The 27,516-nt window shown below is 37.8% G+C and overlaps 1 protein-coding gene across 3 annotated transcripts in view; it reads right to left on the reverse strand.

Annotated features, from left to right (window-relative positions):
• Window positions 1–4,058: 4,058 nt before the first annotated feature.
• LOC137996983 (structural maintenance of chromosomes protein 6-like) overlaps window positions 4,059–27,516 on the reverse strand; it is a 50,567-nt gene continuing 27,109 nt past the window's right edge. For 2 of the 3 annotated variants that reach the window (XM_068842647.1, XM_068842650.1), the window contains exons 15-30: window positions 26,657–26,683; window positions 25,624–25,704; window positions 25,228–25,311; window positions 23,884–23,993; window positions 22,526–22,619; window positions 22,351–22,416; window positions 19,665–19,724; window positions 17,325–17,375; window positions 17,020–17,139; window positions 15,811–15,948; window positions 14,388–14,503; window positions 13,953–14,052; window positions 8,776–8,934; window positions 8,476–8,655; window positions 5,428–5,531; window positions 4,059–4,504 (exon numbers count right to left, since the gene is read on the reverse strand). In XM_068842647.1, the coding sequence (XP_068698748.1) occupies window positions 4,444–4,504; window positions 5,428–5,531; window positions 8,476–8,655; window positions 8,776–8,934; window positions 13,953–14,052; window positions 14,388–14,503; window positions 15,811–15,948; window positions 17,020–17,139; window positions 17,325–17,375; window positions 19,665–19,724; window positions 22,351–22,416; window positions 22,526–22,619; window positions 23,884–23,993; window positions 25,228–25,311; window positions 25,624–25,704; window positions 26,657–26,683 (1,551 nt within the window). In that variant the 3' untranslated portion in view covers window positions 4,059–4,443. Of the gene's footprint in view, window positions 4,505–4,927; window positions 5,056–5,427; window positions 5,532–8,475; window positions 8,656–8,775; window positions 8,935–13,952; window positions 14,053–14,387; window positions 14,504–15,810; window positions 15,949–17,019; window positions 17,140–17,324; window positions 17,376–19,664; window positions 19,725–22,350; window positions 22,417–22,525; window positions 22,620–23,883; window positions 23,994–25,227; window positions 25,312–25,623; window positions 25,705–26,656; window positions 26,684–27,516 lie in introns of those variants that run through there. The other variant, XM_068842648.1, reaches the window with a different exon arrangement.

Below are 27,516 nucleotides of genomic sequence, written 5' to 3' on the forward strand. Positions count from 1 at the left end.
CGAAGAACGAGGCATACCACATTCCACACCATTCATATAATATGCAAATGAGTTGGTGGGTATTCTACATTTCAGCTGCCTAGTTTAGTTTTAAATGCTTAAAGCCTGGTTTTCTCTTGGAACGCAAGCATAAGTAGCTTTATATGCCAAGTAAAAACGAACGTTGATATTAGCATAACTGTTCATCAAAATCAACCACAGCCTCAGTCATCTTGAAATGCTCAGACATAGGAAATCTGGAACGACTGCGTTAACTGGCCATAAACAGATGTAGAAAATGTCTTTGTGCTTATGCTGTGTTTGTTTGTCACATAACAGAAGCATTAGCACAAGCAAAATGAAAAGGAAAACGTTTGATCCTTGCACTTGGCTTGGCAAAATCCGGACTGGACCGACCAAACTCGAACCGGATCAATAATAAAATTCCCGCCCAAAGTAGACACATGAAATCGCTTGGACACCAGTTAAGGGTACTTCCGACATACGCGGATTTCCTTCGGGAAAAAGTTCGTACACGCGTTAGTTTCAATAAAATCCTAACAAACTATACATCAGAAGAAAGCTTAGTTAATGGAGTTTATGATAAAAATGTTGTTTAAGCGAGTTTTCCTTTTGGTAAGTGTCAGGATCGGAGCCGGTAAGACGTAAAACCACCGAGGGTTCTTGTACTGAATTTATCGGGTATCGGATGCCGCAGCATGAGCAAAATCACTGCACAATGTTACTCACAAGGTATCAATCAACAAATAATGCTTGTCAGGAAATTCCGACATTTAAAATATTTTTCCAGTGGCATCCATTTACACAGCATGTCTCGCATATTTTTGGTTACTCCAACCAATCAGAATATCGAAAACAACGACAGACAGTTTCAACAAAAGACAGTTTCGTTGATTGATGTCTTTTGAATAACGCTGTGAAATCATTTTGCTCATGCTGCAACATCCGATACCCGATAAATTCAATAGAAGAACCCTTGGTGGTTTCACGTTTTACCAGCTCCTGACACTAAAAGGAAAACTTGGTTAAACTATATTTGTTATCATAAACTACATTTATTACGACTAAAAACAAATTAAGTATGCAAGGCTGGTTGTGCGGCTGTGAGGTTGTATATTTTGTTTGTTAGGATTTTATTGAAACTAACGCGCGTACGAATGTTTTCCTGAAGGACATCCGCGAAGGTCGGAAGTAACCTTAACTGGTGACTCATGGATTTCATATGTCTACTTTGGGCGGGAATTTTGTTATTGATCCAGTCCAAGTTTTGTTGATCCAATCCGATCCAGTCTGGTCTGATCCAGTCTGATGTGTGCTCTCGTGCTTGCACCGCTAGTGAAAACCAGGCTAAGCTTAACAGATAAATATTTTTCTTATGTATGTAAGCTTACATGCTGTAAAGCTCATCTCATGGAATCACATGGAAACTAGAAATGGCTCAAAAACACATATCCTCTCTTTTGTATTAAATTTTATGAAGTAACCGTATAGAATTACTACAGAATTCTGGGCCCCACATAGAAATTAGTCAGGGGCTTTTGAAGAATGAAGCCTATAACAATAGGAAATAAGCAGCCTTGTATTCAGTATGGCCCGTTTCAATCGTCGAACTTTACATGTGCCGAATCTAATGCAAATGAGAAAAATCTATCTTTGCTCATTTGCATTAGATTCGGGACATGTAGAGTTTGACGTTTGGAAACGGGCCTAATTTAACAATCTCAAGAAAACATTGTACTGCTTCATACCACTGTATTTCTTGCTCTTAGGGACTAACCACTTCTTATTAGACACCTACATTCAATTTTAATTTAACCCAATGACTGCTGAACTGCTGCCCCGCATTGACCAGTAAAATAGTCTGGCATTACACAGCGTAATCTATCAAGTCTCACTCCAAGGAGTCAATGGCTTAAAGGGGACATAGTTATTTTAGTGGAGGTAGAGTTTGTTAATTAATAGGGAGTTTAAGAAACGATGACGGCTACGACTACGACAACGCCACAAAACAATAATTTCATTGGTTAAAAATTTTAGCCAGTATTTTTGTGGCCCTTTGCATAACGACGACGTGAAATCATCAAATTTGAGGTTTTGACAACAACGTAAGCGTGCAACAGAGAATCTTTCATTCTCTGTTTTCAATCTGAAACCGCTTGTACCAATTTATTTTAGGATACTTCGCCCATATTGTAGGACGTGAACAAAACTGAATAATCGCAAAAGACTTAAGATAGAGCCAACTTATATTTTGAAGTGACATTTTCCTTAACCGTCGTCGTCATAGATCTTAAAGTCCCTATTTTAACAAGGGAAGTAAGATGGACTTTGATGGAATAAATTCAGTCATTTTCCCTAATGAAACTATATGACCAGAGTTGGATGTCATGTGAAACATAATTGAGCAGATGGTATATTAAGGAAGGCGACAATTCTCTCAATGACATTGTTGGAATACGTACCTTAAAGTACTGTTAAGATAAATCTGGGACTATTCATGGCCTTGTTTCCTTAGACATGTCAATCCAGTAGTTGCAGTTAATTAAGTCAATTTTTAGGGCATTTGTGCAAGGCCACTGGAGAAGCATACAAACTGGTGCAAAACACCATTTCAATCAAGCTTGACAAATTTCCAGAGCTCCTTGCTTATTGGTACTGGATAGTAGGTATCTTTTACATCAACAAAAATTTGGCTCTTCAGAAGTTGATAAAAGGTTAATTAATGTAGGGGACTGGTCAACCCATGGACCCCTTAGGAATCCTAGGATGCCCCCAGTCGACAAGTAAAATCTTCTGGCATTAGACTAAAATCCGTCAAGTCTCGCTCCCAGGAGTCAATGGGTTATTTATTTATTTACTGATGAAGTATGAATACATACATGGTGGAATCAACAACAGGACCTCTACTGCTCAAGAATATGGCAATGGGGTGTTCCTTTAATTACCTCTCTTCTCTTGAACCTAGAGATTATGGTTTTCCTGATATTAAAACAGGAACAAATCTACCTAAATCTGATGATGAATGGATAACGGCCAACAAGTTCCCTTGGCATTTTCTCCAATGAACGCTCTGCGTTCTTAGAAATGATGAATGACATTGGCATTGACAAATAGCAACAACACTATATAATCAAAAAAATGATAAATCTAGCCATTAGAGTGACATATTTTATCTTCTGTCGTAGAAATAACATTTGGGATAGCCCAGACTTTATAAAACTTTAATTTTTGTTTTTTTATTTGATTCATTTGTAAATACAATATACAAGTATATCCCTCAATTTCAAGTAGCCAGTTGTTAACTGCCTATACGTAGAGAGATTTACAACTGTATTCAAAGACAAATAGTTATTATTATTATTATTATTATTATTATTATTATTATTATTATTATTATGTTCTCATAGTTGAAAGAGTCCCTTAAAGGGTTCAGCAGTTTCAGAGTCTGCCATTTTTTAGTGCATTTGAAAGTTTGAGTTGTTGCAAGGGTTTTACGTGCATTGTAACAGTTTGTATTTACATGTTGGCCATGGTGATCCAAGGTTGAATAATTTGCACATTGAGAGTCACAGGCAGCCCTTTTGAAAACAAGGGAGTTGGGTAATGGCGGGAATTAATGTTGCATCAAAAGTTCCTCAATGTCAGGCTTCCCATTGTCTCGGTTAGTGCACGCGGCCTTGGTGCATAAGGTCCCAAGTTCGATCCCCGATCTCTCATCCTTGTTTTGACTTCTTTCCTTCCAATGTAGCCTAAGTAGCTTTAAATACCCTTAAAACTGAGCACTGATGGAAAGAGGGGGGTAAAGTGAGTGCACCGTCAGCTTCCTGGGAGAATACCCTCTAGAGGGTAAAGGAACTTCTGACGTTAAATAAGGTGTACCTTTTCCTTTACCTTGGTACGTAAGATTGCATTTTTGTCACTTTTCATCTCGAAGAGGGCCTCCAATATGTCATTTGGTAACAGTAAAAATTGTGCTGCTAAACGACGATTCCAATTTTGTAAGAACACTATATATCTCCCAATTTCCTGGACAACAGAGGGTACACCAAACAACAAACTAAGACAATCTAAGTTTATTTGTGTTGTGTAACTATAAGATAATATATAGTACTTTAAAATTCTTTTCATGTCAACCAGGAGTTTGACAATAATAACTGACTTTACTTTTGGCCATGTCAAAACACTACTTTAACATGTACATATAACAATTTTTAAAAAACAAGACCATAAAAATGTGAAGAAAGCATGAAAAATGCTTCTCCTACAGATGAAACTATTAACACGAAAAGCTATACAAAAAATAAATAGGTATTTTCCTTGTAACAATCCTGTTTCAAATTTTAATGTGTAAACTCAATAACTATCAAAAATTTGATTTTGCTAAAAACTGAACAGTAAAAAAAATTCTATGAAATAAAAATATAATTCTAGTTTCAAAAAAGGTCATCGAGGGTTATCCAGCTTTAGTATCTTCACGTTGTGAAGGGATTGGGCAAGGGTCGGGCTAAAAAGAAAAGCAAATTGCCATTTTAAAAAATTGTTATTTTAAAGGAAACAGTTCTTGAGTGGACACAGATGCCTTTCTCTCCTGACATGCCCTCATTGACGTGTAAAAACAACTGGCATCATACAAACTAAAATATAAAGTTTCACTCTAGGAAGAATAGGGTAAAAATAATAATAATTGAAACTCCACCAGAAAAATCAGGTGGGCCCAGTATTCATTAAAAGGAGGGGACATAAGCCCTCAGGCACACTATGACGCCTTCAGTTGACAAGGTGTCAGTGGGTTGAACACTGTTTCATTTTATGGAAAAGGTTTGCTCATTGTTTGAGTTGTGTTATGACAAAAAATCAAAGCCACTGTTACTGCAACCGCTTTACCCACTAGATCCTGTGTTAGTCCATCGGATTAAGACATGTAAACCTGGTATTGTCCCCTTCGTTATTTGTGGTTAACATGGCAGATGGTGGTATTGTTTTTTGCAAACCGAAGACATCTGCGCCCAACAGGTGAAACCAACATATCTACATGTATGGCCAATGCTCAGTCACCTATGACAGACAAAGAACCATCATCTTCTCCTAAGCAACCTTCTCCACAAGTGATTTCTCCACCTCAAATCCTAGTATTTGTCTGTTCAAAATTGACAAGACACAGTGCTCATACATAGGTTATCAGAGACACTGTTTGTTTCTTATCAAATACTCAACACCTTTCTTTAGAAAGAGAGGTATGTCACACTTAATCATAAGTTTCAGTTTTTGCATGCATAATAATTTATTATTTAGCTCCAGTATTAGGTGCAGATGCATAGTAGCATCTAAAAGCATGTTTTCCATGTTCATCATGGCTTGTACATCTCATAGTCTTGTTTGAGTATTAAAATACACAAGTCCTGACAATCACAAAAATAACTATGGTACCTCAAATCTAGTGGTGTAAGGAAGATAAACTGACGATTTCGCTGCTCTGGTAGCATGGCAAGTTCTAACACCATCTTCGTGACAATTTTTCTATTCCACAAGTCCTATAAGGGAAAGGTAAAGACTCTTCTGAGTTATCTGAAATCTCATAGGTACTTTAATTTTTAAAGGTGAACTGCTGAGGGACCTGTTTTTCACCAGAAAATCTTCATAATGTTGGGGACCCAAAGACCCATCTTTGAAAACCATGCCATTCACAATGGCTTCATTTTTTTGATGCTACTAGAATATCATGTCATTACAAATTAGCCTAAAACGTTTTGGATTTTCAAAAAATATAACGTCACTTGAAAAGTGTGTTTCGATGGATTGCAAAAAAGATGCAAAGTCAATTCATTTACCACACTTTATCAAATGCATCACACTGACATGAACACACCTGCCTTATTTCTGGTGATCACATTATTTGAGCTTTGATAATGTGAAACTGTGCACGTTGTTTCCTTTCACTGTGTTAAATATAATTCTTCTAAACTTACCGGTATGTAATGAAAGGAGGAGCAGGGATAGCCCAGCGGTGAGAGTGTTCACCTCCCACCAATGTGTCCCAGGTTTGATTATTCACCGATAATCACTTCGCTTTTGGCGAATAATTGTTTTAGTATAAATACACAGGTGATTATTTCAAAAAAGAGAAAAAAAATACATTGCAACGCGAAAATGATATTCACTTACAGTGGCAAAACGACTACTGGCAGCCATTTTGTCCGTCGAGGTGATTATCAGCTGATAATCCGAGATAGCGAGCCAATGCGAGCGTGTGATTTTGTATAATCACCTGTGTATTTATACTTAGTATTAATATGATTTGATTTCATTGGTGCATCACCTCACAAGCTATTCGCAGCTTTAAACATTATCGTGTGAAAATATATAAAGTTCTGTGATAATAGTTCCTTTTTTAAGATGATTATAAAAAAGGCTAAAAGTTACTAAAAAATTTTAAGGAGCCAAAACGTTTTTGACCGTACGGTCATCATCAGTGGTACGTGGTGGAAATTTACAAACAACTTGCTTTTGTTTGATTAAGTTATTCCCAAGGGGAACAGTTTTGCAATCATCACTGAAAGAACGTACTGCTCTGTTTATTGCTGGTTTCTCGCAAGCAATTACCAGGCCCTCCATTCTCGATGCATGCAATGTTCCATGTGTATGTGTGGGTTGAATGTTTTGCGAGGTGACGGGCTGGCTCTGAGTTATGAGACTTGTTCTCGTGTTCTGCCTTTTGAACTGCAAAGTTTCTTTTTGTTTCCCCAATGTAGGTTTTGCCACCAGAGCACTTGGCACGATAGATGACATAATTTTGACTTATGCTGGTTTTCATCTTTGAGATTAAATAAACTTTTGATTTTCTGTGTTTGCCACAAGATGATAAAGCTAACATAAATCGCCCATCCGCAAATTTATCAAGTTACCTTACTCGTATAACAACGAGAAACTCAGCAAGAATTTTATAAACATACTGAATACTTTTACGGATGGGTGATTTGATCTCCTGGGCAGAGCATGACTTTCATGACATTAATTCTCTTATCCCCTAAAAGCAGTACAAAAAAATTAATGATCATACTAAGTGACAGAAGGTCCTGCAAAACTGATGCAGTTTTGTGCTTTAATATTATTGTTCTTTGTGAATTGTCCAGAACAAATTGCAACCTATCAGGAGTGTAGCATGAGATTTTAAAGGTGTACGCACTCAAAGAATGTTTCGAGCGCTGAATGCACTCTAAAGTACGAGGGGTCTGGGGGCATGCTCCCACGGAAAATGTTGCAATTTAGGGTCTCGAAATGTTGTTTCTGACTATTTTCAAAGGACATTTCAATTAATAAATGCGAAGGAAAACGTAGTAGTTAGTTGTATTTTTTACCCATCTGCCGAGTTTTCTCTGCAGCAAGCTACAACTCAAACAGGGGGTTTACAGTACAAGAAAAGGGTGAGATGTCGCAAACTCTGTTATAACATCATCATCATCATCATCATCGTAACATATCCTTAAGAAATAACCGTGAACTGGGGGACTGGTGATACTGAAGACAGACACTGTGTGGGGGCTTCGAAGGGAAGAGTTTTTCGTCCACTATTATGTTCCTTGCCATTAAGGCCTGGCCAAAGGGGTCCACTGAACATGTTAGTGTAACATCATCCAACATTGTTGAATCGAACATGTTGCACTCGTTTAGCCACTATGTTGTATGATGTTGGAAGTTGTTGAATGAAGTTTGATTTATACTGTAGGAAACAGACAACTTTTTTAAAAGACATGTTTCGGCATGCTTATGCCATCATCAGTTTAATGAGTTCCTAAGTGTGAACAGTTCTAAAGTCTACAGGTAGATGAAAAAATTATTACAACATGACGTAATACAAAAGTGGGTACTATTTACAGCGTGACACCAAACACTGTTTCCTACAGTATTTATCATACTTGCTACTATTGCGACCTTATGGAAGTTTGATTTGCATCAAACATCGTCTTCAACATCATCCAACGTATCTTTTGTTCTAAGGTGTGAACAACAGTGTTGTATTCGTTTGGCTATCACATTCAACAGTGTTGCGTCTTCTCAAGGTCCCTCACACCTGCATGGTGCAAGACCTTTGGAGGCCGGGCATTTGCTGTTGCAGTTCCCAGATTCTGGAACAGCCATTCTCTTGCTATCACCGAGAGTGACTCTATTGATAATTTTAAAAGGAACTTGAAAATGCCAACATGGCGAGAGTTTGTTTTCTAAGGATTCTGGGTAGATTTTGTTCCAGACTCTTGAGTCCAAAATTCTGGATCCAACCTGTTGCATTCGTTTGACCACCTCGTTCAACACTTTTCAATGGCGTCCAACAATGTTGGATAATGTTGGATCCGTTTGGCCACGCCTATATGGGTTAATAAAAAGATACTGGAAATACTCTCACACAGAGACACCAGTTTAATTCGAAATTTAAGAAACTTGGCCTGATTTTTTACTTATACCTTGCAAAGTTTCACTCACCATAAAAACATCAAATTCATCAAGACATCTGAAGGGAGATTCCATGGCACCCCAAAGTGCAGTCAGGAAACAGATTGTGGACACTGATCTTTCTCCACCTGACAACGATCTCATTTTGCTTGTGCTTTGATTGACACCTCTCTCAGAATGTTCGCCTACAGGGCCTTTGTGGACATTTACCTAAAAAGATGGTGAACAATCAAATTACACTTGTCATTAGCAATGGCATTAGGATAAACAATAGACTATACTTTCAAAAAACTAATGTAACAGGACCTTCATGTAGCAGCATTTACTTACAATAAGCTCTAAAACCTCTTGACTGTGATCAAATGTGATGTGTCCACTGAATCCCCTCTGGCTCAAATGCTGAGTGAAAAACTGAGAAGTGTTTGATGCCATAAATTTCCTCTTTTCTTTAATGTAACTCATTCTCCTCAACATCGCGTTGTTCAGATGCTTAAAAACAAAGGGACAGCATAATAAATGCTTTCATAGTCTTGTAAACATACAAGGGGGCCAACTGCCAAGCAAGCTAAATTTGAACAATAAAGCCTTGTTTCCAACTGCACTACAAAAATTTGTGACGAGCAACATAATTTGATCAGCTCAATCTATGTGATTCCTCTGGGGTTTTCCAAAATTTAATTCCAGTGTAATGTCACATGTACTAGGATTGCTTATGTGAGGGTGAATGAGGCTTAACACAATGTGCATTCCTAATAGCACGTTTTTAGAATAATACTTTATACACAGGTTATTAACGAAAATGCTCTGCACTGATTGGTTGCAATTAACGTGATTATTTAATAGATAATTACTGAGGCAGTCAGCGTTATGAGATATATTGCAGCCAGCTGAGGCCGTAAAATCCTATTGTGCTCCCTCTGCGTTATATGAGCAATTTCAGGAGCTTCCTTGTCATTTGTTGGTATGCAAACGATGAAATTAGCATGAATTCCCTATTGTCGGTAGAAAGTGAGAGACACTTTTTTTCCATCTTGATCATTTTGAGTTTTAAGTTGCAAAGGGTAGTTTTGATAAGGTACACATGCACTGAAGTTGGATGGAGGATTCCTCGGAAGACAAATCTGCCATGTAAATAACACGCAGAGCTTGAGTTCCACGAGCACTACCGTCGTTGAAGGTAATGAAATTTTGTTTTTTGGCGAGCTGTTAATAAACAAGAGTCTAAATGAAACGTCTGAGGCGCAGCTGGATTTTGTCTTGGCACGATTTATTTCCAAAGTCAGAAGAGAAGACCGCCAAGAGTATCCAGGGAAGACTTTATATGAAATGATAGGTGAAACTTAAACGTTTTTATGTGTGTAATGTAACTTTGATTAACAAGAAAGATTGTACATTTAGAAGTTTAAAATCTGCATTGAATTTTCAAATGAAAGAGAAAGCTGCTCAAGGAGTAGGTGTGGTTGTTAATCAGGCTAAATTTATAACTGAAGAACAAGAAAACCTTTTTGTGAGAAAATGGTTTTTTAGGTGGCAAGAATGGGGAGATTCTTTGCTATACTTATGGTTTGGGTTTTTGGCATTCAGTTTGCTTCGAGCGCTGGGCAGGAACACCGGAATTTGAAGTTAAAACAACCTCAGTTATCTTTAGAACATGATGAATCAGGGTGTGAATTCTTGTAGTACATGGAGGATATTAGTAAAACCAACAATGGAAGTTTGTGCCATTTGTGTGTCAAACGGAACGTTCATGCATATAAAAATTTCGCTAATGCAGAACGTTGCCCAGTCGAGCTGTATAAGGACTGTCTAAAGAAGTTAATGACAACGCATTTTATTTGCGTGCTTTGCCCAAACCAAGGGGAGAAGTGTGGTAAAATATTACAATAAACCAAAGGGAAGACTGTCGGCCGTCTGTTGGCCATTGTCGGACAACAGACGGCCGACAGTCGACCGACAGTCAGCCAACAGGTTTTCAGGGAGCTCTTCTTCACAAATCTCCGTGCATCTAATCACTTGCAGCTCTGGGCATATCTGACTTTTGTGTGTACGTCAATTTGAAGCACCTGCAGATTGTTCAGTGAAAAGAGTATTCCGTGCAGTTGTCTGTCACTTTGTCAGTAATGTGGGCACCTGAAATTCCTACGGGTATTGTTTTGCTCAACTGTCAGTTTTAATAATTATTTACGTCAAAGTTGCATGCGTGTGCTATTTCAGTTTATTAGTTTTAGTTTAGCATGCACTCTAATAAGATTTCAAATAGCATTGGTTTCATTCACACAAGCCATGTACCTTAGTTAAAGTCGTGTACAAGCACGAGATTTTCAGTAATGATGTTGTGTTTTAACCCATTCAAGCTGACCATTATTTTATAATAATTCTCCTAACCTATTGGCTGACCAGTTGCATACTCGTCTATAGTAGTAGTACAATAATATTTTGCTAACCAGAAGTGTAGACTCATGAACTGTTTTGCTTAATATTAAGGAAGTCATAGAATAAGTGTGTAGACAATTTTATTGTTGCTTCTTGTAGTCTGTCTATTCATTTTCAACATTTTGTTAAGGCCCAGTATTAAAGTGTCTATCCAGCCTACGGAGTTGGTAATAATTTTTTGATTTCACCACTTTTCGACCTCAAAATCACGCCTCAAAGTTCGTGTTTTGGCCACGTCCAATCAATGCAAGTTGACCGCGTAATCGAAGATTGGTGACTAGTGACATCACCTCAGGAGCGACTCGAATGGAAGATATAGCTTGAGGATCATTTAAGGCTTTGTTTGCATTATGATCGGGAGGCGCGGTGGCCTCATGGTTAGTGCGCTCAACTCTGGATCAAGTGGTCCGGGTTTGGGTCCTGGCTGGGGACATTGTGCTGTGTTCTTGGGCAAGACACTTTACTCCCACTTTGCCTCTCTCCACCCAGGCGAATTCAAGGCTGGGGGTAACCCTGCGATGGACTAGCATCCCATACAGGGGGGAGTAGAAATACTCCTTGTCGCTTCATGCTAAGGAAACCGGGGATAAGCTCCAGCATGTTGGGCCACTAGGCTCGGAAAGCGCTTACCCTTGCATTACGATCTGCGAAAAAAAAAAAAAGAAATAGACGGAAACAAAGCCTTTGAAAGGCCAGCTATCTCATGATACATGGTACAACGTAATAGCTTTTATAGGCATTCAAGAACAGAAAGATCCCGGGCGAGCCACCAATAAGTGCATCACTTGATGCTAGATCGAATTAAAAATTGAAAAAGCGTAAGGCCATAAGGTCACATTCTCATTACTGCTTAAAAAATCATCACACCACGAAACTAAAAATATTGTTATCAAGACGAACTATTTCCTTGGAAGAAAGAAAAAAACACAGCAGCATTAAAAACCCAAATCTAAAGTCACATAGAACAAAACCATTGCTAAATGAAGTCTTAAAGTGGTACTATGATCAAAAAATCATTTCCTTTTTTTCTTCCATTTTGAAAGCGTGTTCACTTAACACCCAACTGGCAAAATTTTGAGCTTTGAATTTTATCCGAAGGCTGTTTATTTTGAGTGTTAGTTTTGAATTTGATGGTCCGCCATTACTCACGTTCAAAACTGACCGATAGGACATCAGAGGGTTGGATCTAGAGAAAATGACGTCATTTACTCACTAGCTTGACATTTCAGCGTGTAAACGCAATTTACTATAAAATATGCAAAACAAGGGTTTAAAAGTCTGAAAGCCTGAAACCCCTGAGCTGCATATTAGGGAACTTAAGCAACGACAACGGCGACGGCAACGAGAACGTCACAAATTTGCATATTTAGTGGACAAAAACAATAGCTTTGCACGCCCTGCACGTGCGTTTTTCATTTTTGTCCTTTTCTTTGCCGTCGTCAGCAAAACTACAACGTGAAATAGCCAAATTTAAGGTTTTATGAACAACGCCAGCACTTGAGGATAAATTTTCATTTTCTCCCCTAAATTAAGCGCCGTTCTGACCAGTGTCATTTTTGAGGAACTACCACACCCTTGTCCTATTAAAAAGGTTGAAATAGTCACGAAGCGATTAAAACAACGCGAATTTACATTTTGAGATGACGTTCTCGTTGCCGTCGCTGTTGTCGTTGTTTAAGCTCCCTATTAATTTAGCCGCGTACACACGCATTGCATTCCTAAACTAGTGAGTCTTTGACGTCATTTTCTCCTCGACCCAGCTCTCTCAAGATTTTAAAGTTAGTAATGGCGGACCAATAAATAAGAAAATTCCAGTTAAAATAAACAGGTGTCTTTTTAAAACCAGAACTTAAGACTTGGGTCATGATCAGTTAGCGTTTAGTTAACATAGTTTTGAGAATCCAAAGGAAAAAAAGAATTTTTTTTGGTCGTAGTACCACTTTAAAGGAACAGCCTAAAAGAGGTGTTCATTCAAATACGTACTCCAGAGAACAAAATTAAATATGACAAAGGCAAAGGAAACCAAGCCATGTACAAGGGAGGTTGTGTACATGTAGGCCTGTCAACCCCATTTAACACGCCTTCAGTGGCATGACCAACCTGATGATGACTTTGATTGGTAATTAATAATTAAGCTGAAACTTTGGTAATGGAAGAACACCAATAATTTATCTTTTATGAGTGTTTGCTGGCATTTCCAGACCATAGCTGCCATGTGAAGTCCTCAGGAGCAAAGTGACAAGAACTCTAAGCGGATGAAGTACTTGTTGTTCAGTTGTTGTGCTTTAACTTCACGAAGTCCATCCATTTCTTCCTTGTGGCCTTCGATTCACTTCGATTGTCACCATAAAATGGAATTTTATGTAATGCTATATACCCTTCTCTGCATCAGGAATATTTGAACAACCCGCAACAACACATCTATCAGGCATAATTTCCGAAGAACCCGTCAAGGGAACAAAGTAAAACTGATCCTCCAAAAAAATTGAATTTGGTGTGCGGTTCCTGACATGACAGGAACTTTGAAGCCATATTTCAGTGTCAAAAAGTGCCGGAATTGAAAAATTCTTTTTGGGACAATTGTCTACGCTTTACAGAGATGCCAAAACCATAAAAACCCTGTAGGCTGTATAGACACTTCAACAGACCTTTTACTTTACATTTTAAATTGCCATGCCCAGGTTCTTGTCAAAAAAAGGATACCCAACATTACCGGGAAAAAAAATTGAGGATTAAATGCAGCAATAGCCCACTTTCGATATATTAAAATTCGGTGCTAAACAAAAAGCATCATCTCGAGGCTCTGGGGAATAAACTCTTACAAATCCTTATATTTATTCCCCAGAGCCTCGAGATGATGCCTTTTGTTTAGTATTGAATTTTAATATATCGAAAGTGGGCTATTAAACCATTGACCCCTGGGAGTGAGACTAAACAGATTTTATTGTCTAATGTCAAATGATTTAACTCGTTAACTGGGGGCCTCCTAGGACGTTTTGAGGTGTCAATGGGTTAAAAATATTACGACATCACTAAAAAGCTATATAATTTTGAAGAATAAATCTTTCTCTTACCTTGTTATACTTTTGGATATTTGTGGTGTTTTGTACTATTTCTGAGAATCTGTCTAAAATGTCATGATAACCTCTTGTTACTTCCTCTGCACTTTGATGGCTGCACAAAGATAAAGCAAACCTTTTAAGTAGACATGCAGTTTCCATCCTATCCTGAAGTGAAGGCCTTGCTTGTGTCATCTTTACTCTTGAACACATTTCTGAAGGCATCTCAAGATAAATATTATCATTATATGGCTTGTGTTTGTAGCCGATATAATACGCGCTCTGATTGGCTAATTGTGACTGAATTTTAGGGCATTATACTCCCGTAATGCCACGGGCCGATTACGGGATTGCAAAAACAAAGCAAAAGCAACAGCTGCAGAAAAAAATTAAATTTCTTGAATCTTCAGTCCTAAATGGTTTGTAAAATATTTCTAACCAGTAACTTACTTTCTTTCCTCTTCATCAATATATTTCTGCTTTTTTATTATTTCTGTTTCAAGATCCTGCACAGTGCGAGAAGTCTCAACCCTATCAAAATGTTGCATTGCCTTCTCTGCCTTTTGCTGTAGGGAGAAAACACTGAAATGAGTAAAAAATCGCGAAATGATGGATACTATATATATAAATGTCATATTTGAAATGTGAATCATTGTAGTTATGCACCAGTCAATGTAAATCCATGATCCCCCCCCCCCCCTCCAAAATGCCAGATGATTTTACTCTTTAATGGGAGTCAATGGGTTTAACGTGCTACCATGATCAAAATTTTATCCCTTGAATTTTTAGGTTTATCACATAGAATTTCATGAAAGATTAAAAACACCATTTACTGTTTGGAAAATATCTGCATTGGTTCCAGAGACATTTAAGTTTCAAAAATGTGTAAAATATGCAAATGAGAGGACTGATGATGTCATTCACTCAACCCAATATAACATCAAGTATATAAATAGATCTATCTCAGCCAATTTGCAGAAGAGATCATATTGAAACTTGGGAGGCTAATAGTTCTATAAGCAACACATCTACAGCTATTAAGAAATTGGTTCTCATGGCAACTCACTCTTTTCCAGTCCCCTCCAACCTGATTTTCAAATTTTTGGTGACCTTAAACAAGGCCACAAACTCGACCTAACATACCGGTATTTATATGCTTGCAGGATCATGCAGATGAGGCCTCATTAAAATTAGCAACTATCAAAACAGAATAGCGAAGGTGACCAGCAAAGCTTTTAATATCAGGGAGGTCTGGAACACAGTATGTTGCCATGGTAAAAAAACTGGTATGCTCATATTAATTTGTGGAACACATCTACTAGAAACATAAATGTCCAAACGGACTCCATACGTGCGAAACTTTTTGTTTAACTTGTAAACTATTTTCATCACTTGTTTGTCTTAGTATTTACAGAGGTTAGTTTTTATACATTTTTGACTTGATAATGACATTACGGTAATGTCAAAACGTTGTCGATTTTCATTCAGCTTTTTAGCCTTTTTAAATTTTAAATCTTAAATCTTAGAATGCTTTTAAGAAATGTTCTGTTGCAACTTTTTTTTTGTCAAATGTTTTTCTAAGTCACTTCTTTTCTGTATTTCTTTTATGTTGTTTAACAGTTTTAAGCAGTTATTGCAATGTCTCATTCTACTTTTTTGGCAGTTTTGCGTGTCATGAAATTACATCATTTTGCGTGACAGGGAACCCCTTTTACTCTTTCCTTCCTAAGAGGGGTAATTATAGATTTACTGTGTCTAACACCAGATAATTTTTTATCAATGTGGGCCACGTCAGGGGGTTAAAGGGCTAAGATGGGTTTGATAGAAACCTATGATGACATCGTTCATTGTGTTGACCAAAGGATAGCCCTACCTCGGCTAATTTGATGAGGCTATCCCTTTCCTGCTCTGTGTGATCAATTTTCTGCTCTAATTTTTCCCGTTCCTTTTCAAAATGCTCCTTTTCTGCCTTTTTTTGCTCGTTTTTTTGTATTAGAGCCTCCAGCTTTTCCTAAAGAAGTCAGAAAATTGAGTACAGTAATCATTAAGTGACACTTGTTTCTTTGCACTTAAAAAAAAAATCTACCAATGTGGGAGACCACATACACACAGAATTTTTGTAGGGAATTCATCAGCAGTGATCTAATTAACCTGCATTTTCAAGTCCCTGGGTAAAATAGAGGTAACTTTAACCCAACAACTTTTCTGAGTGAGATGCAGTTTTTGGCGATTCAGTTTCATCTAGACGCTGAAAAAACACTGTATGTGGCATAAAAATTGTGACAAAAAATGTCATTTAAAAAAAAATTGAGTTGCCATTAAATTATGACAATGCATCATCATTGCCTGCTTGGAAAAACTCTTTCACAAACTATGTTGGGAAATGAAGGGAATAAAAATCGTTGGTGATTAGCTTAGTCAACAATATTGAAGAACTTCAACAAATGCTACACAAACTCAACCAAGCTAGCCTCAAAGTCAGGCTTAGCATGAACCTAAAAAAGGCCAAGGTAATGTACAACCAGTTTGCTGAGGACATGCAGTAACCCACGACCCACGAAATCGAAGAAGTCGATCATTACATCTATCTAAGTCAATGCATTTCCATGGATTCTGCCTCGAAGGAACAAGAGATCACCCTTGGATGGCAAGCTTTGGCAGAGCGAGCTCGAGTGTGATCTTCAGAAACATAGACATTCTGATCATTCTTAAATGCCAGGTTTATGACCAGTGCATTTTACTTACAGTTACCCTTACTGATCAGAAAGCTGGAATCTTACGAAACAACAAATCTTGAATCTTAGAACTATGCAGAGAGCCCACGAAAGAATCATGACAAACATCACGTGGCAAGACCATAAAACAGCTCAAAGGATTCGAGAAAAAACCAAAGTATGAAATATCATGAAACGATAAGTAAACTCATATGGAATAGGGCTGCGGTCATGTGGTCATAGAGCTGGCCATGTGTCATCACTTTGTAATGTCCATTGTCCATGGGTCTTCACACCTCCTTCCTAAAATAAAAGTATGGTTCAGGTAACTACCTACAACTCCAATTTTCCTTCAGTTTGATTCATACCTTCAGGGGTTCTGCATCCCTGAAAACTTCACCAATTCGTCTTCTATGCTCATCATTGACAGCCTCTTGCTCAGCCATTAATTTACCAGCTTCTGCCAACTCCTCCTCTGCACTTTCACTCTGGATAAAAGTATATGGAAACAAAATCTGTGAGAAGTTTACTGATAATCTGACTTGTACGGAATGGCTGTCACAATGCATATGAGCCTGCAATTAGGGGTTTGACCAATAAACAGAATTGTGTGCTAAGTTTGTCATTGTTAACTTTGTTGCACAATAATGTTATTCATAAATTATCTCAATACCTGCTCACTGAGATCAGCAATGAGTTGTGTACAGTGCTCAAGGTCAGTTTCCTAAAGGTTTAAAGAAGCCACAATCACATTGTTTAGGCAATCAAATAAACAAAAGTATTATTTTTCAAAAACCAAAAATAATGATTTACATTGGTTATAAGAACTACTGAGTTAAAATGTTTTTATTCAGATTGACTTTGTAAGTGTACTGCAAAGCATTTGGATAGAGAATACACATGTGAAATATTACACTAAAAGAGAAAATCAAAGATAAAGTATTGGCTGTCCGTAACTCTGAATTTCATGCTTAACACAATCATCAGATGGCTTTATTGTGACAGAAGCATACCTGAAGTATCCATACACATTTGTGTGAATAATGGTTAATTACAGGGCAATTGGACAGAATTTAACAACAGAGCTCTATTGAGTAAAGTAAATGAACATTTACAGACACATTTCTGGTTTATTTTACTACTGCCTCGAGCTCCTTGATATGTAATTTAGTAAAGTTTAGATTCTCGGATGACGGGTTATTGGGTATATTTGAGGGGGTCTGCAGAGCAAATAATTGAGTTTGACATCGCTGATGTCATCGTGATCGTGCTATCCCAAGCTTTACAAATCCATCGCTGTTTTTTTTCAAGTACTTACTATAGCTAGGAGCTTCACGAAAGTAAGTCAATTTATGTTGTTTCCATGCTCTGTTTAGTTTATTGTATAATTACTTAAGAGTTAGTTTCCCGTCAGATACATTATGTTAAATTGTTTCATCACTATTCATCTATTGTATTTAGTTGCACATTATTCTTAGTTTCGTTTCATTTTTTAAAATTGCTTTTTCGTTCAAACTGTCATCGTTTATCATCATAACCACATCATTACTCTGCTACTTGGGAATAAATAGTCTTTCATTGATGATTCTGCACATGGTGGTTTGTGTTACACGTTCAATTTTGCTTCTATAATCTACAAAGCTACGCTACCCCGTGACCTTTTGAAGGTCTGATCACACAGATATTTTGCAAGTTGCCGAATATTTTTCTGAGCCTTGAAGGGGCAAGGATTGGATATACACACCAGCCATAACTCTAAAAAAATGACCATTCTAAATCAGTTTCTGTAACTAAATATTGCTATAGCAATAAGATAAACGAAAGTTTAGACCCAATCACTGAAATGGGCACTTAGACTTAATCTGTAAAATGAGAGTTTAACCTAGGGGACTCGTGGTGGGTATATCCATAAGATCTTTCCCCTCGAAGGGGTGAGGAAAAACACGAGCAATGAGGAAAATGTGTGCACGTATTATAATTTCAAGGCTGCTGCCTATGAAAATTCTTCCGTCGCTCTTCGGGCTTCCAACATTAAAAGTTAGCAGCCTGAGTCATTTTTTCAAGAGCCCAGAATTAATTAATTCAAAGTGAGGATAAATCACCCTGTGATAAGTTAGGCGCCCGTTCGGACTACTCGTTCAGAAATTTGGTTGCCTGCGCTTGCAAATAAGGCGCCCCATGCAGGCAACCGGGTGACCGTTAGGCAGTAGGCTTGAATTTTGCTAAACCATTCAAGAAGGGATTTATTATGCCACTATTATACCATTTTCTAGTATTTTGGCTTCTTCCTGCACTGAGGAAGAATCATATAAGACTTTTGATTGTATCAATTGCATAATGAGGCACGTGTGAATGATGAAAACAACACAGACAAAACCATTCAAATGTCCTTTATTTGACTGGATAACAAAATGATGAGTGGCAAGCGATGACAAGCTAAATTCTCAGGCTTTGCATCCTGTTGAAAACAATTCCTTTCATTGAAAAACTCCCGTTCTGTCTGTATTTGCTCTGTTCTAAACCGGTCAAACCAGAAAATATGGTAACATGGTGCAATGGTGGAATAATAAAGTTTATTAATTATTATTATTAAATTAATATTCCTTCTTTGACCTCTGTGGAGGTAAGATAATCATTTCCAAGTGAAATGAGGATCACCTTAACCCATTGACTCCTGAACAATTTAAATGCAGACATTATCCAGCAGTTTTGTAGTGGAAGTAGAGGTCGTTCACCCTCTACCCTCCATTGATGAGTAAAATCGTCTGGCGTTAAACAGAGTAAAATCTCACCTGTAGGAGTCAAATGGGTTAATAGAGAATTTATATGAAGTATATAATTTATTTGAAATGAATTAAGATGAAGATGACTGATGTTAGAGGAAACATTGCAAGGTTCTTTTACAAACTGCACGTTATTCATTTCACTAATAAAGACGATCTCTCTAACATCAAACAACGTGCATGTACTTGGAACAAAAAGATTTACAAAATACAATGTTGTCATGCATTACCAACTCAGATACATCAGGTGAGACTTCCTCTTCAAGTTTTTCCATCAATTCATCAATTTCCTGTTGAAACACATAAAAGTTAAACCAACAGTGTCCTATGGCATTTCAAATGCATAACTATTGATGTCTAATGGTGTAATGTGCCTTTGGCAGGATTTGAAACTTAAAATGACCTACACAACACAGGTTAGATGCTCAACCCATTGTGCTTCAAGAACTCCTGGGGAACAAGGTCATTTATCAAGGCTCTTGTTAGACAAAGTTGCTGTTGCTGGTCTGCAGGCTCTACAATATGTGCCCCAAGTTTCAAATACAACTACTGATGTTAATGTCACACACAATAATATTGAACACTCAGTATTGGTGGGAGGAAAGAGGCTGTGGATAAAGTGTTGTCCAGGACCTGAGCACCGCGTGCCACTGTGAGAGCAATCACTGGGCTAGGCTAGTGTCAGTGAGTGGCATACTGGCCATGCACGGAGTACAGCTGCCTTGAGCAGTGTGTACCTATGTCAAGCTCCTGGAAGGTTGGGCCAGCTAGGAAAAGTGGATATGCCACCATTTCTCATCCCATCTCGGGCAACCAGGGCATCGCTTCAGTGAGGATCTGAAGGGTAGGTGCCGTCAACACTTAATGCTCATGGGTCTGGAACAGAATCCTCCCACATTAAGGCTACTAAGAGCTGTTCAAAAGAACACCAGACGCCATGCCCAACATGGTGCAAATGCAGCATGCTGTTAGAAGCCTCAGACAAGATTCTGAGGGCTATCCCCTTAATAGATCACTACAGCACTGAGAATTTTGATATCTTTTCCGAACACCACCATGTTGATTCTTAGTGCCAAAAGCACCCTCATGGAGGAAGGGCATAAAAAATACGGAACAAAGCAAGTGGGTGCACATCATAGGTGAAAGAAGCTCAGAAAGAAAAAACAAAAACAAAAACAAAATTAAAAAAACACAAAGTAGAAACAAATGATGCCCCCAAGAAAGTTTTCCTTCCTTCCTCTCAGAAAGTCTTAAAAAGATACTGAAAGCATCACAGAAATAGTCGGGGCAAGCAATGTAAAGATATTGTACGAATTAAACAGGGTAATAGGCTGTTGGATCCTCTTACTGAGACCAAGAGTGTGTTTTATACCATGATTGGTCTTTGACATAAATGCACCCTTCCCAAGGGAGAGGAGAGGAGAAGTTAAAAGGCCTTGTCAATTATTGACACATCCCAGGGAATAGTCCTCAGAGTGTTGGCAATGATACTAGATACTAGATAGCAAATGTTTGGGGGTAAGAGAGGTGGAAAATAGTAAGTCACTCTTTGAGTGCTTTTTGGGTAACATGGAAGTTAACAAAGGTGGGAGGGGGGGGGGAGGGGAGGGGAATGAAGGGGCCTGCTGTATGACCATTCTGAACTTCAGTGGACACATTCTTTTTGACATTTTAGAGCAGGATGTGTTAGTCCTGGGGACAGAATAGCTTTATATATGAAACCCTTCCCTTAGCACCAGGCAAAGAAAAAACACAAAATGATTAGTTTGCTTGGGTTATTATCAAGATAGTTTTCAAGTAGGTCAATGTTCACAGGAGTCTTGGGTGTCTGAGTGAGGAGATAATCACTGCTGTTTTTTATCACTTTACTCCGAAGACTCTCCAGGGTGCTGGGTTAAGTGGGTTGTTGCAGGGGTATCTGACAAGAAAATTCCTCCCATTTTCAAGGTAGAGTTAGAGATGAATGGCCCTCTAGGATAGGGTATCGTCCCTGCAGCTCTCCTTTGGAAATTCTGAAACCTTTTGTGGGCCGACTAAATAATGTTGAGATATGTGATGAAGTCCACCACCTGCTGGGGAAATGCCCCTAAAAGGGCAGTAGCGTACACAGAAAAGACAGATAGCCAGCAGTCGAAGGAATTGATCAGCACTCTCTTAGCTCCTCTCTTGCCAGGAAAATAGATGAGTGCAGGTTACCATAATGAGTTTGGTTGTGTTCAGAGAGGTAATGGTGTTTTCCAGGAGTAGCCATACAAAATAAGTGCCCAGGTTGCCGGAATGAAGAACTCCTGACTGATTTAGCTAAACCGCTAAAGGGAGAAATTTAGAGAGCAAGCGCAATGAGAAAATACTCAGTTAGCTTTCAAGAATAAAATGAGGATTTGTGTTAAAATGTCCATGTACGGCAAGCCATAGCATATTTCATTGGCTGGAGAGTTGCCTGCACATGTTACTGAAAAATCTAATTGGTTTAAATAAAAGAAGGCAGGAAAACATGTGTGTAGATCGGATGTGGAAACAAAAACGAACAGTTGGTATAATCAGTAACATACAAACGTCAATTTATTATTGCACTAAACATTAACTACAGTTTATGCTATAGCAGAAACATTTAATGCTGTAAGGAGACCTTGTAGCACAATGCTGGGTGGAGCTACCGACTGGTGTCAAGGAGGTTCTATTTTTGCACCAGAGATGTCTTAGCTAAGTACTTCTGACACTAACAGCTTCTACATTTTAGCCCAGAGGACTAAAACTAACTTCAGAATAATCCTGAATGCTTAATTGAGATGGCAAAAAGTGAAATAATGTGTATGATCCCGAGATAAGATCCTTATCATTAATTCTCCTTTCAATAAAATGAAAGGCCCCAATTGCAAGCACATTAAGGATTGTATAAGTACTGTAAGTACTGACCAACTTTAGATTGTTCACTGAATCTTGCAACTGCTTTTTGTTAACTTCGTTTTGTTGTAGTTCTCTCTAGAAATGAACCAAAACAAGAAACAAATCAAACAAACAAACCTGTCAGATTCCTTTCATAACAATAATATATTATTGACAAGCACTAGCAAACTTTTGGATTACTCACATTTTTTTGCTTTAAGGAGGCTTCCAACTCCCTCCTTTTTTTTCCATATCCATCCTTGAAATGATTTAAATTGTTGATTTCCTCAACTAATGTCCTATAAATGATAATTTACAAGAATTATTATGAAAATTAACGAAGACTGCAAAATAGTTTACAGCAGTTGTTACCGTAACCCATCTCTTCACTAATTTAAAAGTGACTGCTAAGCAAATTATTATTATTATTGTCTCTTCTAGACAATGGAAAATTCAGGCACCTTCAAAAGGAATTGAACCCATGAGCATTGCACCAGAATGTCATCAGCTCGAATCTCGTTGAAGCCAACTGAATTTTTGACTCAAATGTCAAGAAAAGTTCAAGGATCACGTACCTCTCTCTTTTCAATTATGTAAAGAGAAAGAATTTACCCCAGACCACATGATCCATATCACAAAATGCTCAATTATTGCTAAACATGCTAAGCTGACATACCGGTATACCAGTATACATGCAAGTTGAAAGGTTCACAACTTATTCCTAATCATGTGAGATGTTTTTACTGAGGCATTAATAATATTAATTATTAAATTCTCAACCTCGGATAATGCAATTCTCGTGCTCTGATTGGTTCACTCAATCTCGGTTATCAGCTCATATACCTTAGTTTGACCTTATATGGTAAATGATTGCGCTTAGCGTTGCTAAACTAAAAACGTTTACGCCAGAAAGCGAAATTTCTTTCGGTATAAAGCAAAAGAAAAACGTTTTTGTGGAAAGTTTGGATCACTTTCGAAGCTTAGAGATACGCGAAAAGGTAAGAAATGTTTTTGTGATGAGCCTGCGTCTGTCTGACCACGAGGTATTACACAACATCGCATATTCATCAACTTTTTTCGATTTCGCTAGGATTTTCTCGCTTTTTTCGCTCGTATTTCGTACTTCTAAACTTTTGGAGGTTAAGGAATTTAATAAAACAATTATTCCATTCGCGTTTGTTGGATATGAGAGTGGTTATAGCCAACTCGGCGCTACGCGCCTCGTTGGCTATTTACCATCTCATATCCAACGCGCGCTCATGGAATAATTGTTAAATAAGAACCCTTCAAAGCGTGGGGATAGCTATACAGCACTACAAATTTGTCGCACCGACAATGGCTGATAATTACTTTACTTGATTTTTGTAGTTGCCCCTGGCTAATAAGCAAAACTATAATTATATTGAAAACCCACTTTTGGGAAGTTTGCAACAAGAAAGTTAACCACTGGCCCCATTTTAAACTAAAGTTGGATGTTCTGAACACCACTTTGCTTCCATTTCTGCACTCCTTAATCATTTAGCCACAAAACACAACGAGATTCACAAAACCTCTTACACTCACCTTTCATCCTCAAATGCATTTGACGACAAATAATTCCGCCAATCTTTTGGAGGAGCAATGGATTTAGCAGAACGCCCTCCAATTATAAGGTCACCGCTGGCAGCAAAGGCCTACAAAAATATTGAAATCTGCTAAAAATTAACAGTTTGCTTCAAACTATGGTTGAAATTTGCAACCAAAGGTAATGAAAGTGCAAATTCTACTGAGATGCACGGCATGAAAACCAACTACTGTGCATCTTGCACTATTATAAGACCTTGGTAAACAGTGCATGAAGCTGCTTGCGCAATGTTTCATTTTTCAACTTTAAACTAATAATAGTTTTCACTACATCTGCCCCCGCCTAAGATAGTATGAAACGTTGAGATATGTTTAAATTAGATGCTGAACATGCCGCCCCTGTTTCTGATCTGTGTCAGACAAATCGTCACTCCTGTTTCTGATTTGTGTCCGGACAAAATCAATTTCTGAGCCAGCTGGCAACCTGATTTACATCAGATTTGCTTCAATGTTTGATTTTTCAATTGCTAACTTGAACAGCAACTTGGTTCTCCTTGTGAATTTCTACTTCGTGACCCCCAAAACACCTCAGCTATGTAGCACTGACAATACCAATACCACTGGCCCGCCCGTTTAAGCAATACTGATACCACCTTGCATGCCCAGTTGAGCAAATCGAGATTGATTTCCCCTACAAGATCTACCAATTTATACATTTACCCTTTTTACGCAGGGACCTCTAGGTTGCCTCCTCGCCGGGAAAATCAGGCGTACTAACATCCATTGCTCTTATAACTGATGAAGGCTTAAGAGTTAGCCAAAATGTCTTAAGGACGGTGCCTACTATTGTAATTATTGTGCATACGTTTTGTGCATCTCCAGATACTCGGATTTCCTATCGGTAGTGCTTACTAATGCAGGGATGTTTTTGCGCGGTTTAAATTTATGCGGAGAAAGCAGAACTTAGCAAGTGCTCTTGGTATCCAAAAAGAACATTGGGGGTAACCATGCATTTTTCAGAGATAATTAATCTTTACGTTGGAAAGGAACGCGATACATTGCTTTGTATTTTAATTAAAGCTTTTTGCTAATATTGTTGAAAATTCTTTGAAAAATGCAGGGTTAACCCCAATTTTCTTTTTGGATTTTAGTATCACTTGTTGAGATCTGCTTTTCCCACATATTGTTAAAACCGCGCAAAAATAGCTTTGAATTAGTAAGCACCGTCCTTAAACAACAACAAAATACCACAAGTCAGTGACAAACACTAGCTTAAATTAATTCATTTAGCAATGTAGTATGTGCAGATCAATATAGTCCAACAGCGTGAAATATGAAGTTCACCTGCTTTGCTGGGGCATTCCTAGAAAGCACTACTTCAGTCGCTTGTGACCTGGATTCTATGAGCAAAGTAGACTCTATGTGAAGCTAAAAAAACATGAAAACGTTAGAACTATTACATAGAAATCAAATACATCAAATGGCAGGCTTAAAAGAGTATACACAACAAAGTCCACAAGAGGGCTGCCCAACATACACAAACTAATAAGTGTCTAAGATCGCCTTAGTATATTAATGATCTTCACTGGTAGTTATATTAGTCTTCATGATCAGTATTCAGCTGGCGACTAGCCTAAAAATATAAGTCGCCAAGGCTCAAATTTAAGTCGCATTGGTGACGAGCTGGTTGCAATTTCAGACCCTGACGAGAACATGGATGCACATGATACAGTCGCGTACCTGGTCGACCAAACAATTTGAAATCACTGGATCATCGAGATCCAACATGTCTAACACTGTTGGATATTCACCAGTTGGTTTCTAAAGTTTAAAAGGAAATGATAAAAAAAAACATTAGAAGTTACTATAAGTAGCTGGGGTACGTGGCTTGAAATCAGGAGATCCCAGTTGTTTTGACTGTAATACCAGAGGTTCCTCCCCCATGGCCTGTTGTGCTCATAAATAGCAAATTCACACCTGTATATGTGCCCCAGATCCTGCAGCTTGCTATTCTTAAAACTGTATGACACATGTACCTTAATTTTCCTCATGATTTTCTTTCACTGCATATGGTCATGCACACTCGTGTAAAACCAGTCTAAGCCAAATAGTTGTAGAGGCCTGTGTTGTTTGCCACCGTTTTTGATTTCAATTTACTGGTAATATGAATCAGGATTGATATACATAGACATTTGCAAGAAATACAACAACTTGAGTGATAAATCTGAGGCAGAAGTCATCTCAGAAAAAAACCTTTTTTCTCAATAATTTTTCAGGTGTCTATAAGAGACAATTGCTTAAATTGTCCAAATAAGTGTGAGGACCCCTACTCAGTTTCGTTGATAATCTGCACTTCAAATATACATTAAATTATTTCAATCAATATAAAGTTGTTTGTCTTAATAACTTTTTCATTCTCAAGTACGATCCTCAATCACATGCTTTTGTCATGGAAAAATCTTTGACTTAATTCTGTCTCTGCTCTGTTATATGTATGTCACATGATCTATTGCCATCTCAATAATGTCAGTTATGCTTGGATGGATTCACACAATTTTAACAGGGAGTGTAGCCACACCCTTTTTAGTTGTGCATCTTTGTCTTTAAACTATTAAGTTATTAGAGCAGTGCAGTGAAATGGATGCATTACAATACTATATAATTGGGTTTTATTTGTAGGTATAGCGTCTGACCTTATTTTCTCAAATTAATTAATGCATTTATATTAGTACCAGGGTAATAATATTAATTTACACAAAATTTATTGACTCACATTTGAAGATACATCATACAAAGTTTCCTGCAAAGTATATGAAAAGAAAAATAACTGAAACCCATTGCCCCATTCACATGTAATGAAATTTTGGTAACTTCTGTGTTATGTGACACTGGTTAAATTATGTCAATGTAGGTAAAAATAAATTTCATATATCTGTTAAAATCAAACTCATGGCTTGTCATACATTTGGCAGTGTGACGTTTTGCTACAGATTTGTTTCGAAATAACAAACTAAAAGAAGAATAGGCAAGTTCCAAGAATAAGAGGAATTATGGACACAGCACTACTGTTTAATTAAATGAGTCAAAAGTGGCATGAATTCTCCAAAGATAACTTAATTACATTGCAGTTAGAATTTGTTTGTGTTTGTAACGGGAGAGGACAAAACACACAGCCCTACTCCGTGGAGTACCCTATGGAGTACCTAAATGGAGTACCCCTAAAATCATTTATTGGTCAAATTAAATACTTTATCAACATGGCGAGGTATTTAGATGTACATACCTTTTTTATTTCGAGCTTTCCAGATCTCCGATTGTTACAGTTCAATGCAGTTCACAAATTTGCCGCCATCTTGAAATTTCGTTGGTATGTCATGTATCCCTTACTGTAACTTGTGTATTTATTTTTTTGTTTTGTTCATACAAACCTGTGTATCCCTGTATGCACATATAGACTGGTGTATACCCATAATATACCCATGCATACCGCTACGTACATACAGTAGTATACAGTGTATACCCACACATGCCTATATATGCCCCTTTATACCCATATATACTCACGTATGCCCCTGTATACAGATATATGCCTATTTGTAATCTGATGAAATTACCGTGTACAGATAAAGTTTT

The sequence above is a fragment of the Montipora foliosa genome, chromosome 3 (genome assembly GCF_036669935.1).
Source record: "Montipora foliosa isolate CH-2021 chromosome 3, ASM3666993v2, whole genome shotgun sequence".
Classification (NCBI taxonomy): Eukaryota; Metazoa; Cnidaria; class Anthozoa; order Scleractinia; family Acroporidae; genus Montipora; species Montipora foliosa.